This window comes from Mirounga leonina, unplaced genomic scaffold (genome assembly GCF_011800145.1).
Source record: "Mirounga leonina isolate KUSES-001 unplaced genomic scaffold, KU_Mleo_1.0 Mir_168, whole genome shotgun sequence".
NCBI lineage: Eukaryota > Metazoa > Chordata > Mammalia > Carnivora > Phocidae > Mirounga > Mirounga leonina.
The window spans coordinates 8,109,858-8,128,716 of record NW_023270426.1 but is presented as its reverse complement, the minus strand read 5'-3'; the positions used below and the strand labels follow the sequence as shown (position 1 = coordinate 8,128,716).

Genomic DNA, 18,859 nt, shown 5'->3' with positions numbered 1-18,859 from the left:
AAAATTTTGTTCTCTGGAATTAAAGGAATACATAAAGAGAAATACTGATTACATCAGAGAGAAAGGTTATTTATGATAGAACAAGAAATTAATCAGGAACAAAATACATGTGAAGACTAAATATTTATACTGAAAGTGTAAACACTATAACATGCTTACTCAATACTAGTGATAAGGACATTACAAAATATTATTAAAAAATAGATGGAACATGTTTTGATAAACACTTCCACAAGGTCATGAAGATTTCCAATTATTTAGCAATTCAAGGAATAAACTGATATAAAATCTTCATAATTGATTGAAGTTATTACTAGACTTATTAAACTACACCAACATCTTAAAATAACTTCCAATAACATAAAACACATAAATAACTCCGAAGGACTTTCATTCTGAAAAGGCCAGTAAGGAGAGCCTTGAAAAAACAGCAGAATTCATTGTATATCCTAAGAAAATGTGGCTCAAACCATGTAAGGACATACTGACATAGCACAATGTATCCCACTCAGATCCTCTCTCCATATAAAACAAAGTGTTGTATGAGTAAGATACTTAATTATTCTTCCTGGTACCACCCTCAAATTTTGTAAATATTGAATAAAAACAACTTCTGACATTTTATTAGTCATAGGACCATGACTTCAAGTGACTAACTTTTTTGACTTCAGTCTGCCAACACTCCGGACAAGTTTTCGGATAACCAACACTCGGATTCTCTTCACTTCTTTTCTCATCTTCACAACCTTTGAGGAATAAAATCGAAATTAGAAAAGTTCTCCCTTAATTCGAGAAGAAACATACTTTGAGTCTTAATATTACAGATTAAGTCTAGTCACTTTAACCAAATTTTCAACCATATTCACAGTTCGATGAAATCAAACTTCTTTCATGAACAGTGAAGGAGTAAATCAACATTCTAAAAATGTGTCTGAGGACTTAAGAGAACCAAGCTATGATATTTTAGAAAGTCACAGCATTCTCGGTGATTAGTATTTCAATAGTGCACTTGTATTTTGTGCTTGGAACATAATAAACGGTGAGTTCCCAGAGATCAGAGAGCATCATATTCACCTCTGCACCCTTGCGATTTAAAACAGAGCTTTACCCATAATGGCAGGAATTTAATTTACTGAATGAGTGTTTATATTGCCAAAAGCAAATGTGTGAAAGTGATAATATTTTACTTATTTATACAACAACCCCTGCATTCGTTTCTGGTGATAAATTTCAAGTGTAACTTTAAAAGAAATGTGAAAAACACAAGGGTGCATGCGTACATGCACGCACACTGACAGACGCTTTAAATCATCCCATTAGACAACAGTGCTGAACTCTAAGAACAAAAAAACCAGAAAGACTGGCCAAGAAATGGAAATATTCTAATGATGAAGAACCACATGTTATAAAAGTACTTAGTACAATGGGATGCTGCTATCATTTTGAGTTTATATTTTTGCCTGTCATATATATATTTTATCCTTCCTCCTATAATGTCCTTCTTCCCCTTCTTCACTTTAATAACTATATAAAATTCAGGTCAGATATCTTTCCTGAGAAGTCTTCCAATGACTTCTTCAAATGGAGATAACCCCTCCAACCTTCACGTTCCCACTATACTTTGTAGGCAGCATCTATCTCACTGTACTGTCCCTAACTGCTCACGTGACCATCTTTTTCTATACTCTGGGCACTCCTAGAGGACAGGGGCCTTGTGATCCCTAAGTAATTTTTTCTAGAGTGTTGCTGGACTACCTGGAACATAAAATCCCTCAAAATCTCCTTGCCAAAATAGCAGTATCAACATCATCCTGTTTCTTCGAGGTTCCTGCATTTGGCTATAACACTGTCTCTTACCCTCTGTATATTCCACACCCTTATTCAGTGAAGATAGTGGCAATCAGCTTATAATTTATCTCTGTCCTAACTTATCCCAGCATTCTGGGTGACATAGATGTCTATGTAATATAACCTATCCATTATAATATCCTCACTTGTTGATTTCCTTTCTTCATGACCTCTTCAGTCTCAGCACCCATGTCCAAGGTCACACTGTAGTCCTTATAACCATTAACACACTGAGATCACAATGCCTATTTCCTTGTTCAACTCCACCTACCACCACCATCTTTGACTTCACTGAGACCAACAGTTCACTGACCCCTATACTTTCCCTCAAATGATTAGTCCTGTTCTTTTCAATTTTCCTCCTTTTATTCAGTTTATGTACATGATCAACACTTGTCAATATCTTAAACTTTATCCTTCCTGTTAACTATCCCTCTAGTTAATCCTGGATGAAAACATCATCCTGAGTTCTTTTCTTTTCTTTTTTTTCAAAGATTCATTTATTTATTTTAGAGAGGGGGAAGGTGCAGAAGGAAACGGAGAGAGAGGATCCTCAAGCAGACTCCGCGCGCTGAGCGTGGAGTGAGACAAGGGACTCAATCCCAGGATCCTGAGATCATGACCTGAGCTGAAACCAAGAATTGGCCACCCAACAAACTGAGCCACCCAGGCACCCCTAATCCTGAGTTATCATAGTCCCCCGAAGAGCTGGGAAATACTTGAGACATTCTATCTATATTAAATTCATCATAACTAACATGAAATGGGCTCCTACACTCTTAGCAAGCCTATTATATTTTTTTGGTCAATTCCTTCTACAATGACTATTTTAAAACTTTGCCTGCTTTCTAAAACATCTGACCTTCTTCTTCCTCTTTTCCAATTTTATGGAGAAAATGAACATCAGAGGGGAACCATCATCTTTCTACCACCATGAATGCAAATTTACTTTCTTTCTTTTTTTTTTTTAAAGATTTTATTTATTTATTTGACAGAGAGAGAGGAGAACAGCGAAAAAGGGAACACATGCAGGGAGAGTGGGAGAGGGAGAAGCAGGCTTCCTGCCGAGCAGGGAACCCGATGTGGGACTCAATCCCAGGACCCTGGGACCATGACCTGAGCCGAAGGCAGACGCTTAACGACTGAGCCACCCAGGCGCCCACAAATTTACTTTCATCACCTACCGTCCTCTATTAACAAATTCTCCTACACAATATCTGACATTCATCTTCTAGTTGTATTTTGGATCTCATCTTTTCTGCCTTAGAACCCTTACTACAGATTACCCCTTTACTCTAGCATTGTCAATCTCTTACATGGTTGTTTCTATTGATTTTTAATTGTGCTTGATTCATTTTCACTAGAGATAAGACAGACAAAACATTCTCACTATGAAGATCACTAGGAGTACCCTCTCTCTACAACTGCCTCAGAGTGAAGCTTTCAGAGAGGCTCAAACTCCCTAACTCCATTTCTGCATACCACATAATCCCAGTTGGATTTCCATTCCTATTAGTCCACTAAAAGCTGTTACAAAAGACACCCATGATTTCTAGAAGTCCCTCAAATCCAACAGGAATTTTTCAACTTCACTTTACTTGCAATCTCAGCAGCATTTGACACTGTTGACCACTTTCTCCTTTTAGGAACACTTATTCATTGCTTTCCGGGACATAATACTCTCCAGGGTTTCCTCTGTCCTCTCTAGTCACTCTACCTTGGTCTTCTTTGAAGACTCATCCACCCCTAACCAGTCGTAAGTTCAAGGGGCAGTCCTAAGCCAACTCTTTTGTTCACAATATACGTTTTAGACCTGAGTGAGCTTACCTGGGTATATTGTAATTTCCCACCTAAATAAGATGACTCAATAATTTCTGCCTTCAGCTAAAATCTCTTTTAGCTCCAGACCTAAATGTGCAATGTCTACTTGATATTTCCTTTTGAGCATGCTTAAAATAATCTACAATGCATACTTGAACTCACGTTCTTCACCCCCAAATGGATTCCTTTTTTGTTTTAAATTTCAGGGAAAAGAACAATCCTTTTGTTCAATTATAAACCTAGGGCTCATTTTAAGTAGCTTTCTTTTCTAAATCCCTCACAGTGAGTCTGTTACCAAGTCGTGTTAATTTTATCTCCTAATTATATCCCAAATTTTACCACTTTCCCCCCCATCTTGACCTCCTAGCTCTCTTGGGTGAGTTACTGGTAATTGGTTTGTCTACACCCATTCTTCCCCCTCTCCAACCAGTTATCCACAACTGAGTCAGAATATTTCTTTTTTAAGATTTTTTTATTCGACATAGAGAGACACACACAGACTGCGCACACGCAGCAGAGGGAGAAGGAGAAACAGACTCCCTGCTGAGCAGGGAGCCGAAAGCAGGACTCGATCCCAGTACCCCAGGTTCATAACCTGAGCCAAAAGCAGACGCTTAACCGACTGAACCACCCAGGCACCCTAGGATACATTTTACTCGTAATCTGATTACAATCTGATGTGTCTTCTCAGATTATAAATTCCGTGAAGGTCAAGTGTCTGGTTTTACTCAACATTACATCTTAACACCTAACACAGTGATGGTATAGTGTGAGTTTTGAATAAACATTTGTTAAATAAATGACCCGAAAAGTTGTAATACTCACTTGTTCATTCACTGTTTCAAATGCCTAATATATTAACAAAATGCAGGGTAATCAGGTTTCTTTCCCACTAGATATACCAACCACTTTGGAATTTATTTTGAAGTTAGGTTTAGAAAAAAAAAAATTCACACTTGCATAACAAGCCATTTACACTAGATTTTAAGTGAAAAAATTGTTACATTTCTTCTTTTTTAAACTTTTATTTATCTGACGCAGAGAGAGAGTGCGCACAAGCAGGGGGAGCAGCAGAGGGAGAGGGAGAAGCAGGATCTCCACTGAGCAGGGAGCCAGACATGGGGCTCGATCCCAGGACCCTGAGAGCATGACCTGAGCCGAAGGCAGATGCTTAACTGACTGAGCCACCCAAGCACCCCAAAATTGTTATATTTCATATGCAGCAAAATGGGAGTTTATGACACATTCTTTGAAGGTCATTTATAAAACAAAATAATAGTGAGTGATAAATTATGCATTAAAATATATTAACAACTGTTTCTAATTGCTGTACCCCACAGGTGCATAAAATGATTATATGCTATTCACTAACTGCTGTTAACCCAACTTAACTAATAAATTGCAGTGAGCAGAGTTGGTCCTCATTTACATTCCAATCATGGGAAAGCTAAACTCTAATTTTAAAATTCCAATTTAAGAAGTACTATGTTTGTCATTACTGCATTAGGGAATTCTAAAAGAAAAGGGAATGCTTTCTGTATGTAGCTTCATGCCAAAACCAAAAAATCCTTTTCTAGCTTATTGACTTTTCCAGTATTTGTGTGCAGGCAGGAGGAAAATTTGATTAAGTTTAATATATTAGAAAAATAAGTACATCATTTTATGTAACAATGGAAATATTATTTTATTTTTCTCACAACTGCCTACCCCAAGCACTTAGCTTTCTTCAAGCACTATATTTTTGCAAAACTGACAAACAGGTACCAAGAGCCTTTCAGTTAAGATTCAAAATTCATTTGCACTTAGGAATTAGGAAGTTGGTTGACAGAAAACCCACAAGTCAACAAACAGGCCTAAAACATTCAATACTGTCAGAAGGCCAATGCACTACTTAAGGGCAATGTGCTTTGGTTTTCCAACCAAAAGCAAATAGAACTACCATTGTTAGAAATGTGAAAAGAGTAGGATACTGTCTGGGAGGGAAAGAGAAGTAGAGGAAAGAGAAAACACAGGCATAATAATGGAATGAAATGCACTGACAAAGAAGAAACGAAATGAAAAAAAGTGAAAGGGAAGAGCTTGAAGAAAGACACTGAAGGACAAATCTGTAGGTCATCATCAGTAAGACCGCCAAACCCACACTGAGGGCTTCCAAGCAGCAAAAGAATGCATTTTGAAGAAAAAGACACACACACACACACACACACACAGAGGGACACACAAAGACATGAAGACACAAACACACACAATACACGTGCTAAAGTGAGGGGTCAATGAGAACCTACGCATGCAGATGCCTTCTGTTGACCTGGTAAAATCTCAACCCAGTAATGTAACCTGGATCACCTCTTGGGTGGACAGTACAAAAATATGATCATAACTAAGTTAAGTGGAAAGCTAATATACCTGCTTGGGAAAAGACCATGTGGGCATAGGGGGAAGAGTCAAACACAGGAAAGGGAGCCATAAAGCGCAAAAGCTGGCGATATCTAATTCAAGGAGATTCCAAAGAAGTGTTCCTCAGTTCAGAGATGAGAAATCCAGTTTGTACTGGAGTAACTCAATTATGGGGACAAATGTATCATAGACCAACAATGAACTGAACAACTAAAACCCCTTTCTATGGTTTTACATTCCAAGTAGCCAATGTCGATCAGTAGATAATAAAAGAATGTTTTACAATGTAAGCATTACTGTCTTACATTAGATATATTTAATAAACTAGCTTCCTCATTTTTATAGTCTCTTCTAAGCTATCGTTAATGTGAATTTGCTTTTGAAAGAATGAGCTATACTTTTGGGGTGACAAGGATGGCAAGTTTCTGATCTATAAAGCTGAGAGAAAACTATGGTCCAAAGACAGAAGTAAATACTACTTTGAACTGTCACTTAGTTAACTATCTGAGAGCCAGTCAACTAGACAGCCTCTTTTGGTAATTCACTGACTTGGCCATGCATTTAAATTAACTTCTAACAGAAACCCACGGGTATTAGAAAACAATTTTTCCAAGGCTAATATTGTTCTAAGAGAGCTTAGAGTGCTAAGAAAACTCTGAGTGTACCTATGATTCTTAGCGTACATTAAAACTTCTACTTACTTATTACTCATCTATCAGATTGTAATACCAAAAAAAAAAAAAAAAAAAAGAATACGACAACATTCTGTCCATGAGGCTGTGACAAAATAGGCACTCTTCATATGCTGGTGATAGGAATACAAACTGATATACTCTTTCTGGAGGAAACTCTAGCAGCATCGAACAAAAATCCTACTTCTAGGAATCCATCAAGAAGATACACCTCCAACAATAGGAAAAGGCTATGCACAAGACTGTTCACTGCAGAGTTCCTATAAAATTCTGCATAAGAGATAAAATAATGCATATAAATAAAGCACAAGCAATGTGGTGTTCTAAATCAATGCAGGAGATATGCATGTATTATCATGAGTAAACCCCAAAATTGTGTGGTGAAAAGGGACTTTTAAAGATTTTTTTTTTTTTAATTTTTTTATTTGAGAGAGAGAGAATGAGAGAGAGAGAACACATGAGAGGGGATAGGGTCAGAGGACAAAGCAGACTCCCTGCCGAGCAGGGAGCCCCACGCGGGACTCGATCCCGGGACTCCAGGATCATGACCTGAGCCGAAGGCAGTCGCTTAACCAACTGAGCCACCCAGGCGCCCTAAAGATTTTTTTAAAGATTTTATTTATTTATTTGAGAGAGAGAGAGAGAGCATGCACGCATGCAGGAGAGGGCGTACAGAGGGACAAGCAGACTCCCCACTGAGTGTGGAGCCCGGCTTTGGGTTCGATCCCAGGACCCTGAGATCATGACCTGAGCCAAAGGCAGAAGCTTCATGGACTGAGCCACCCAGGTGCCCTGAAAAGTAACTTTTATAATGATACCTGTGGTATAACATGCATTAACACAGTAACACATGCAAATTTAAAAATATACAACATAATACTATGGGCATATATAAGATAATAAATGCTGGTATATGTTACTAAATTACAAAAAGATGTGGATGAGAAAATTACACTGGAAGAGTAAGAATTACTTCTGAGACAGAGAAGAAGGTAGGTGGAATTAAGCATTACAATATGGCAAAATATTGACACTTGCTAAATATAAGTAGTAGATTATACGGACATTTGTTATATCATTTTCCATATGAACTACTTCATAGTTGACAAAATTAATTATGGTATTAATTATTGTGGTATTAATTATAGAGAGGGATTCTAATTTGGTCATTTGGATGACAACTTACTGTTGAATTATATTTTTTTACTTCTGATGAGCAGCAATTTAAAAATTCTAGAATGCTTGGTGATTATCTACAACTTAATCATTACTGAGCATATACTGCCACCTAGCAAAATTTCCCAGAGTAGTTTAACAACCAAACAGAAAACGGTTCTCTTATTACGGATAGACCCTGATTTACTACTTCGGGAAAAAAATATTAAAAAGTACTATGCACTCAATTATGAAATAGGAGCTATATAACTTCAAAAGCACATACAAATACAGTTCTTGACATTCTTATCTTTTACAATATGTGGAGGCAAATCACTTTGTTCTCTGGCGCTTTAGAGTCTACCTTTACTATCTTATAGGAAGTAGAAAGCAACTGTCTAACGGGCTTCTTGGTAATTTGCTATCAGGAATAAAATAATGTCTCTTTCATATAAAAGCCCCTGGCCCTCCTACGGAATTAAAGTACATGATCAGATTGGTTCATTTCCTAGTTCTGAATTTGCATTTCACTGCTGCCTAAAGAAACATGACTGGAGCAAATCCAGCTCTCGTTTCACAAATCCTTTATTCAGTAGATGCTAGGGCCGCTGTTGTTTCCAATTTGTGAGTCCTTTCTCTAGTTCTAATGGAGAGGGAGGGGAAAAAAAGGGTACAGTTAGGAGATTTCCCTCCCTCATGTGAACATAAAGTAACTCATGTTGAGCTATCTATACTTTAATCTGCCCAACACTATTTACTCATTATTACCTGTAAACAAGGTACTATGCTTGAGGCTAGGGAAGTTGCTATAAGTCAGTTAAATAGTCTCACTTCGAAGTCCATGTAAAGTACTGGTCAAAATAAAAGATGCAATAAATGATACTAAGGTGAAGTAAAAAGTAATTTTTTTTTGAAGAAAAGTAAAGGTAAAGTTAAAAAGGTAAGATTTTACATACTGACGAATAAACGTTATTTTAAGAACTTAGAATCAGGTAGTCATCTATAAATGTCAGCTTTTCTCCTTGGAAAATTTTTGAAAAGAATAAAAATATTAAGGGTAGAAGACACTGAAAGTTAGCATAATATAATAGGTGCCTGTGCAGGCAGGCTTTTTATTTTCACAAAAGACATTTTGGGAAATTAAATATGCTATAAATTAGATGGCCACAGAATTATTTAAAAGAAAAGTCATAATTAAAAATCATGCATAGATAACAAGTACCAATATCCTAAAGATAATAACAGAGATTTAGAAATGTTTGAGAATCTGATGAAACCTATGGACTTTTTTCCCCCAAGAGGCACACACACAAACACCAATTTACACAAAATTTCAGGTAGTTATAGGATCCCTGAATTCCTAAATCCCAGTTAAGGAGAGCTAATTTAAGTTATTAAGTATCATAAAAATGATGGCTCAAGTTTCTCACTGAACACATCAGTACTGAGGATATGATGGTGAGCAAAAGCTTACAGACAGGTGGAAGAAAGAAATCTCTCACATTCACACACACCTAACACTCAGCAACTCTTCCAAGTGCTAAAAAGTAAATGGTGTTACAGAAGTTTATAGAAGAGGTAAAATGAAAGTCAAACCCTGTTTCCCTGAGAAATAGCAAGTAAAGTAGAAATATGAAATGGACTGAGAGGAAAAGGGGTTTTGGGTAGAAGGAAGAACTTGTGCAAAGGATGTTTAAGAGTGCTATGCTACCTAGTTGAGGAAGGCCAGTGAGGCTGAAGTGGGGGCAAGCAGTGGTATACTATAAGGGGGAGAGGAGACTGGCCTTGTTTAGACTGGTCTTTACCAAAAGCAACAGGAAACCATCAAAAAGGCTGTAAGCAAGGGAGTCATGAAATTAGATTTCTCTTTTGAAGAGAGCACTCCAGCTGCACTACAGAGATCAGACTAGATGGAGACGAGAGTCAGGACAGTAGCTGGAAGGCTTGAAGGGTAGTTCTGGTGAGAGATGTAACCTGTACCAGGATGGGATGATGATGAAAAAGTAATGGACACATTAGTGAATGTGAACTCTTTTGCAGATATATTTCTTCCTTGGAGAAGCTGGTAATTCATTTCTTTTATCAATGTTCTAAGAGGCAGTTTTTCCTTTTTTCTTTTTCTTTTTTTTAAAGATTTTATTTATTTATTTGAGAGAGAGAATGAGAGACAGAGAGCACGAGAGGGAAGAGGGTCAGAGGGAGAAGCAGACCCCCAGCTGAGCAGGGAGCCCGATGTGGGACTCCACCCCGGGACTCCAGGATCATGACCTGAGCCGAAGGCAGTCGCTTACCCAACTGAGCCACCCAGGCGCCCAAGAGGCAGTTTTTCTTAATTACTATTTTACAGTAATGATATTAGCCATTTACCTGTTATATTTTCTATATGTTGTCTCCTAATTGGCTGTCTTTTTTAAATTTGGGGATGTTTCGCAGTTTTTATATAGACAAATCTATATCTGTTTTCCCCTTTGTAGGTATTTTTCTCCCATTTGTGTTAAATTATAACACCTTTCATCATCTCCACTTCCGCTGTCCTTTCCCCCACCTTCATATGAGAACGTGTAAGATTTACTTTAACATGGGATGTATACACTTCCTAATTTGATAAACTCATCTAGTCGCCCAGCAAACATTATCATAGAGCACATACGTTGTAGGTAGTAGACAAATACATAAAAACAAAGAAAGAGGTACACAAGTGTTTCAAGAGTAGAAAGTGGTCGCACAAAGAACAGACACTTAGCCTAGACTGAGGTGAATTATTGAGCAATTCCTAATTTTAACTGTTTTAAAGAGGCCTGGGAATTAGTTAAGTGAAAAAAGAAAACACCGTAAGTGAAGAGTGCTAAATGACTCTAAGGGCAATTCCAAAACTGAATAGGAAGCTCACTAGTATTTCAAAGAATTCCCAAGGATATCCAATTAAACTATTTTATATGTCCTAGGCAAACTAATGAGAAAAAGCCCACCAAATGTTTTCTGGAAGTAGCACAAGCTTAACGTATGTTTACGAATATATGTTAGCCACCTTCAGAATTTCCCCCTTCACTATATTCTGTACTCCACTGTCAAGTGAAATTCGGACTTAATAACCTGGCAGTAAGGCAGTAATTATAACTTAGTTTCATTCCCTACTTAATCCCAGAAGTTCTCATCTCTGGAGAGTTATCTAGCCCTTTACCACCCAAGCAGGTCCCTACTACCATCTCTTACTGCCTTATACCGGTCTCTCTGCCTGGAATGCCTTCTGCCCCTTCACTGAATCAAAAATGCAGTTCCAGGGTAAGATCCTTAAAGAGAATTCATTTTGCCTTCTTTGGCAACCTTTCTGCACTACTTGTTTTTCTGGGCATGATTCTGTACCATCGGTGGGTGCTGCCTACCCTTTCCTATCTGAGTATAGGTTGCTTGAAAGCAGAAAGTATGTCTACACACAACTGTACAACGTGAACAGTCTATCTTGCTCACGGCAAACACTTAAACAGCCACTGAATAAAGAAGATAAAGAACTTCCTTTTCAGTAGCTGTGAGGTCATTTGATTCTTGCCTTAACAGCTTACTTTAAATCTTCAGATGTCTTATAACTTCCTTAAATAGAACCAGAAACTAGAAAGGGGATGGCGGCAGAAATGGTAGCCTAGTGACACTGACATTTTATGTTAGCAGTGATAAGTGCAAACACCTGATTTCAGACCGAATTTAAGAAAGAAGAGAAATTAGGGACGGCAAGTATAAACAGCTGTCTTTAAAAATTTTGCGTAAACGGAAGGAGAAAAATGGGACAGCAGCTGCAGTAAGAAACGTGATACTGGGCGTACAGCCTTATAAACGATACGATCGCACTGAAGATCAGCAATCTTAGTAAAAGCTATAGCTCTCCACCCCTCCCCCTTCACTTCCAGCATCCAATAAAAGGCAGGTAATCCGTAGAGAGTTTATTAGCTGTCCGGCACTGTGCGAACACTTCCCGTACTCCAGTTAACTTTAAATCCCACAACCACCTTGCGAAGGAGGTACTATCATGAGCGTCGTTCTACAGACGAGGACACTGAATATTAAGATTACATGATCTTCCCAACATCCCACGGATAAAAATTCATGGGGCCCGAGGGCCAGAAACAGGTCTTTCGCTTCAGCCACCTAGGAACCGTGAGGCGGTTACTGTGGCCAGGCTCCCAGTTCCGGGAAACCAGCCTGGGCCCATCCAGAAGCTGCCCCAGCCACACGCCCTGCCCTCGCCCCCAGGAGACCACGGGCCCGTCAGAAAGACCCAGAGAAGGCATTCTGGGGGTCCCGAAGGGCAGCCCCACAGGTTCCCCCGGCCTCTGCGCCTACCTCGTTATTAAGGTTTAGTGTCCCCGGCTGAGCCATGGTAAGTCTGAGAAAATCCGCGGCGGCCGGCACGTGAACTATGTGAACCAAATCGCCGCTCCGTCGCCACGCCCCTCTACGGCAGCCTTTGCGGCCCAAAACTCATCCGCCGTCCGTTCGAGCCGACGTTTGAGCAACAGGGAGATTGACTGAGGAGAAGAACGGAAGTGAGTGCGAACAACTTCCGGAGTGGAGTGCTACGCGCCGGAACTGCGCGTTTCTATGGAAACCAGGCACGGGCAGGTCGCCCAGGGGGCGCTCCGGAAGCTGTTGCCAAGTTTAGAAGTTTTTCAAGATGCTGGTTTTATTGTATTCGTTTGTAGACGTGGCCCGGCTTTGTAAGGACCATGTTTTTGTGTCCCAGTGGGGGTGACAGCCCTTTTACGAAAGGAACAGTTGAGTGACCAGTTTTTGCTTTGAATTTTTATCTGGCGTTTGTGAAGATTCTTGTGCTTATAACAAACAGTCCTTATTAGATACAGCTTTTTCTCCCTAGGCTCACGTTATAGCTGAAGCACGAACATATTTTTTTCTGTACACTGTAATAAGGTTTAAATTTAGGCAGTGACCGTTTAAATTTAAAGGAAAATCAAAAGGAAAAAGTTGAACGTTTAAAGCCAAATGTTTAAAGCACATTTGCAACTGCCTATGGCTGAAGTATTAGCCTGTAGGCAGCGGAGGCATTAGGGAGTAAATCTGAATTAGATGATCTTTTAATTAATAGTTAACACCTGGTAGTATTGATCATTAAAATGGATCAAAGTCTGGGGCAAAAGCTCTGCAGGAATTGTCTCCACAATATTCACAGGAATGTAAGGACACAGGAGCTATTCTTACTTTACAGATGTGGAAACTGACTTCTGAGGAGCCAGGTGCGTCGCATCCATAGTTGCCCAGCTGGGGCCACCCACTGCCACAGGACTAAGGGGCTGGTTACACAAATCTGCAGAGCCCAGTGCAAAGTGAAAATGCAAGATCCCTCATTCAAAAAGTAGGAAAAAGTTTTTTTTTTTTCCTTTTCTTGCATAGCGTCTTTTGCCCTGTCATGTGTTTTTATTTGGTATTTAATGTGTCATTCTCTCAAGCACAGGGATATGGGTGGATCTAGTGCAGACCCTCACTTGGGACTTGGGTGCTTGGGACTTGCACCCCAGGACTTAGTTAGGGTGGATGTATGTTTTGGAACAAGATGGCAGCAGTTGCTGGGCAGAGACAAGAAAGTGGGAAGGCACTTAACCCAAGTGGAGCATGTGGGAGGCAGAACCAAAGACGACCTGAGAGTGAACCCTTGAAATATGTTTCGTTGTCTCCCTGGACTTCGCGTACAAAGCTCAGATTCACAGGTAAAATGAAGAATTTCAGCACTGATTGAAAGGACATTTAAACTTTAAGGCCGACTTATGAGCCTCTGTAGGCCGTGCCCAGAGCCCACGCTCCTAAGTCATGATTCTGTACTCAAATTACGTTAACTCGGACTTGCATTTGGGTTGGTATTCTTTTAGTTTAATGTGTGATTTGGGCACAAATGCATTCGTAGTTGACTTCCTATTTGAATAACGTTGCACAAAAGTGGTTTTGCCACTAACAAGCCATACACTGAATTGTAATTGTCTTCTCATTCATTTACTTCTCCTTCTTAAAGCTGAGCTCCTATATTGTAATGGCTTCTTCAACTAAGGTAGGTAGTAGACACTCCATACATAAATACACAGCAAAGGGCACCTTAAAGATAAGTGTAGAGCTTTATGAAAACATGTCTTCTCATTGGGGAAAAAAGTGTTGTTATGATTCCATGATACTTCCGAAAATGTGTTCTTAGTATGAAGTTTGTCTGTGGCTCTTAAAGGCTCTGTAGTGTTTTCTCTGGACCACCCCTCTTGTCCAACACCTCATTTGTCCAGCCAGCATCATCTTCTCACGTCAGTCTTTGTTTTCTACCTTTTCTTAGCCCAGGCTCTCTCCTTGGCCTTCCCCCCCGCAGCTCTGCTTTCTCAATGGCTACTTTTCAAGACGAGGTTAAGTTCCATCTATTCTTTTAAAGGATCCATTCCATAGCTCCCAACAGAAGTTAATTTTTCTCATCAGCAGATCATTTTTATATTATTTATAATAGTTTAATTATAATTTTTTTCTGTAAAGACTGTTCTTTTATAATGTAAGCGCGTGGAAAACCTAGATGCTCATTTTAAAAGTGAGTAGTAATTTTCCATTGTCCCTGATACATCACTTCCAAGTCAATCCATCTCCCCATTTTAATGCTACAATCTGAAAAACTTCCTTGAATCTTTGCAAAGATGATTCTACTAACCTGCTCTTATTATGCTATTCACATTTCCTCTAGTAATAACAATGTTTTAGTGTAAATCGGAAACTACAGGTTTCTCTCAAAAGCAACACATCAAACCACCTTTACCTTTTTTTCCCTTAAGGGTTGACCTGGATCAGTTAAATGCTGTCAGATATATGAAACGACAAGTTTATTATCATTAAAAGCAACTAGTGTGAGACCTCTTTCCTCCTTATTACAGTGTTCTGTTAGTCAAAGTAAGGCTCCAACAGCATGTTGGATGGGGATCCAGTTTTCCAGTTTCGGGTTTCTCAAGAGTTTGTCAAATCCCACTATATTTGGCTACTCTGGTTGCCATAACAAAATACCACATACTGGGTGGCTCAAACAACAGAAATTATTTTCTTACAGTTCTGAAGGGTAGAAGTCCAAGATCAGGGTGCCATCAGGTTTGCTTCTGGTGAAGGTTCTCGTCCTGGCTTGCAGACACAGCCTTTTTGTTGTGTCCTCAGATGGCCTTTACAATGTACACATCTGGAGAGAGACTTCTCTGGTCTTTCTTTCTCTGGTGTCTATTGATTTTCATTTAAAAATACTGATTCTGTTGGATTCGGGCTCTACCTTTATGACTTCATTTCATCTTAATTACCTCCCTGAGACTTGATCTCCAAATACCATCACATTGGGGATTTTTGCTTCAATATATGGATTGGGGGGAGGACACACAATTCAGGACACTTTCTTTGAGAAAAGAAAATTACCTCAAAAATAATCTTTTCGGGTGCCTGGGTGGCTCAGTCGGTTAAGTGTCTGCCCTCAGCTCAGGTCATGATTCCGGAGTCCCGGGATCCAGTCCCACATCGGGCTCTCTGCTCAGCAGGGAGTCTGCTTTTCCCTCTGACCCTCACCACTCTCATGCTTTCTCTTTCGCTCTCTCAAATAAATAAATAAACAAAATCTTAAAAAAATAATCTTTTCTTTATCTAACATGCCTGATGACTGCCATTTCTATTGTTAGGTATTAGATATCAATTGATATTAGGACACTGTGCTAAGTGAAATAACCAGACACAGAAGGACAAAATACTACATTAAACACTTACATGAATCTAAGGCAGTCAAATTCAGAGAAGGAAGGAGTAGAATGGTGGTTGCCAGGGGCTGGATTGAGGGAAAAATGGGGAGGTATTAGTCAAAGGGTACAGAGTTTCAGTTACGTGGATGAGTAAGTCCTAGAGATCTACTGCACAGCATAGTGCTTATAGTTAACAGTATTGTATACTTAAAATTTGCTGAGAGGATAGATCTTATGTTGAGTGTTTTTATCCTCAAAAAAAAAAAAAACAAACAAACCTGTAAGCAATAAAGAGGGCAGAAAAAAAATTGAGAAGTGATGGATATACTAATGGCATAGATTGTGGTTATGGTTTCCTGGTATATACTTTCCTCCAAAGTTATTTGGTTGAGTAAATTAATTGTGTATAGCTTTTTGTATATTATAACCTCAGTGAAGTGTTTTTACTTATTTATTTTTTTAAAAAAATTTATTTATTTATTTGACAGAGAGAGACACAGCAAGAGAGGGAACACAAGCAGGGGGAGTGGGAAAGGGAGAAGCAGGCTTCCCGCTGAGCAGGGAGCCCAACATGGGGCTTGATCCCAGCACCCTGAGATCATGACCTGAGCTGAAGGCAGACCCTTAAGGACTGAGTCACCCAGGAGCCCCTCAGTGAATTGTTTTTAAAAGGAAAATCATGGGCTGGTACTAACAAGGTGATTGTAGTGCTATACCTTTCTCTTATTTGAATGAGTGGGTGAAAGAGAAGTTTTGGGGAATCCTGTCATTTTTTAAGCATGTGGTGCCATTTGAAATCTTTAGTACTTGAACAGTTATTGGTAATTCCCTCACAAGAGATTGCAGCACAAGTGAGTGTTTCAATACGGAAAACCACTGCCTTCAGTTTTTGGTTTTCTGGCTCTGCACTTTCAGTTCTCTATCCCTGGATGGCAGTGTTCTCCAAATTTCACATTACAATTGAAATTTGGAATGGTAAAGAAAGCAATCTAAGTAAATGGCTTATCATAGCATTTTTCAAATTAGAAAATAGTTGGATCTATCAGATTTTGTATTTCTTTAATGCCTAAGATTAACCCCTCAGGTTTTAATTTTTGATTTGCAGTGAATTACTAAATAGTAATCAATCATCTAGGTGGACTACTAAATGGATTTATTTAAGATTCAATTATATATATGTATGTGTATGTATGTATATAGGTATGTAACATACTGAAGAATGTAACTAGTTACTGTATAAAAGACAGGTAATTGGCAAGTCACTAGGCTAATATGTTTACTAAATTAATCCTCTGATTATTTTTTTGCCTAAATTTCATTTGAATTTTTGTGGAGTGTTTTGAATAGATTTGTTATTATATCTCTAGGAAATCTAAAGAAAATTTTCTATTCTAGGAGTTTTAGACATTAAAAATTTGAAAAAGCTAGTCATGTTATATAGCCAAGTTTTACAAAATCTAAAGAAATGGAGCTGACAGTTAGCAATGTAGTATTTTGGCTAAGAGGTTTGGCTCTGGAGTCAGACTATCTGATAAATTTTAATTCCACCTCTTAATAACTATGCACCCTTGGGCAAATTATGTAAGCTCTCTGTGACAAGTTTTCTTTATAAAAATGGGAATGATAATCAACCTCAGGATTGTTGTGATGATTAAACAAAAACACAGTGTAGGTTCTTAATGAATATTTACCCCTCAATGATTTAAACTGCTATTATTTTCCATTTCCTCATTTGATCTTGACAGTAACTTTGTGAGATAGGCATAGTACGTAAGAGGGAGTCATGTCTTAGGAATAACAAAAAGGCCTGAGGTCGTAGAAGTAGTAAGAGGGCAATCCAAGTCTCCTGACATAAAATCAATGGTGGCAGTTTTATAACAACTTTATGATATGAAAGTATAAATTGCATTAATAATTTATGATTACCATGCTGTTCTTTCCCATTCACCTAATTATTTATTGATTGTTCAGTAATTAATGAATGAATGCACTTTATAAACTATAAATCCCTTCATATATATGATTTGTTTCTTTTAATTATTTGCCATTTAACCCAAGATAAGCTCAAGATTATGCAACAAAGCCTATAATAATTTAAGTCCAGAAAATGTTATTAAGGCCCAGTATGTTCATTTTCAATATATGGCTTTGATTCATTTTAATCAACATTTTTGAGCATCTACTTTGCAAAGTATTGTACTAATTTCAGTAGGAGAAATGATTAAGACATTGTCCTATCCATGTTCACCATAGACTTACAGAGTAATGACTTTAATAATTCTAACACCAAGGCCAGTTGTCTTAAGTGTCATAGAAAGAATATCATAGGGGAGAGAGAGAACAATTTGATAAGACTTCCTAGAGGAGATAGGTTTTGAGTTCTATTTTGGAAGAAGGCTGATACTTACATAAGCAGTAGAGAATCGGGAGAAAATTCTCAGCAAAGGAAATTTGTCCTATAAAAGCAAGGTAATAACAGACATTGTATTTCATAAAGTAATATAAAGGATTTTTCACACATTCTTGAAGTTTTTAAAAACATTGTTAGACATAGAAGTTAAAAGCTTTTAAATTTCTTTTTTTTTTTTAAAGATTTTATTTATTTATTTGACAGAGAGAGACACAGCGAGAGAGGGAACACAAGCAGGGGGAGTGGGAGAGGGAGAAGCAGGCTTTCCGCTGAGCGGGGAGCCCGATGCGGGGCTCGATCCCAGGACCCTGGGACCATGACCTGAGCTGAAGGCAGGCGCTTAATGACTGAGCCACCCAGGCGCCCCAAAACTTCTAAATTTCTTAAATATATTTCCCACTGACACACCCCAAAAATGATAGTTCTCTTAAGTTACTGGAATTATTAAAAAGTGAAGCGAAATATTTTAAAGCAAAAATCAAACATTATGAATAAAAAAAAAAACCCCAAGACTAGAAGAAATGGGTCTCAAAATATCTGAGGATTTATGCATTTAAAGGAAATTTTGCTGCAGTTATATTTAAATAATAAGATGGAAATTTGGGACAGAATAAAGTGAATGATGTAAAAGCCCATTCAGAGAAAATATATTTAATATCATCATGACCAACATAACAATAAAAAATAAAAAAAAAATATGATCATGACCATCAGGGAGCAAGGGATTTGTAGCAAATGTTTTGGGTCACTTGTCCATTGAGGCCAAGAGAGATAAGGTGTATAGCCTGAAGAGTTACATTGAA

At 38.3% G+C, this 18,859-nt stretch overlaps 1 protein-coding gene across 1 annotated transcript in view; it reads right to left on the bottom strand.

Annotated features, from left to right (window-relative positions):
• Window positions 1–12,394, bottom strand: part of SRFBP1 (serum response factor binding protein 1) — a 63,428-nt gene extending 51,034 nt beyond the window's left edge. The window contains exons 1-2 of the mRNA XM_035013983.1: window positions 12,249–12,394; window positions 658–746 (exon numbers count right to left, since the gene is read on the bottom strand). Coding sequence (XP_034869874.1) covers window positions 658–746; window positions 12,249–12,284 — 125 coding nt within the window. The 5' untranslated portion in view covers window positions 12,285–12,394. The remainder of the gene's footprint in view (window positions 1–657; window positions 747–12,248) is intronic.
• Between the last annotated feature and the right edge of the window lie 6,465 nt (window positions 12,395–18,859).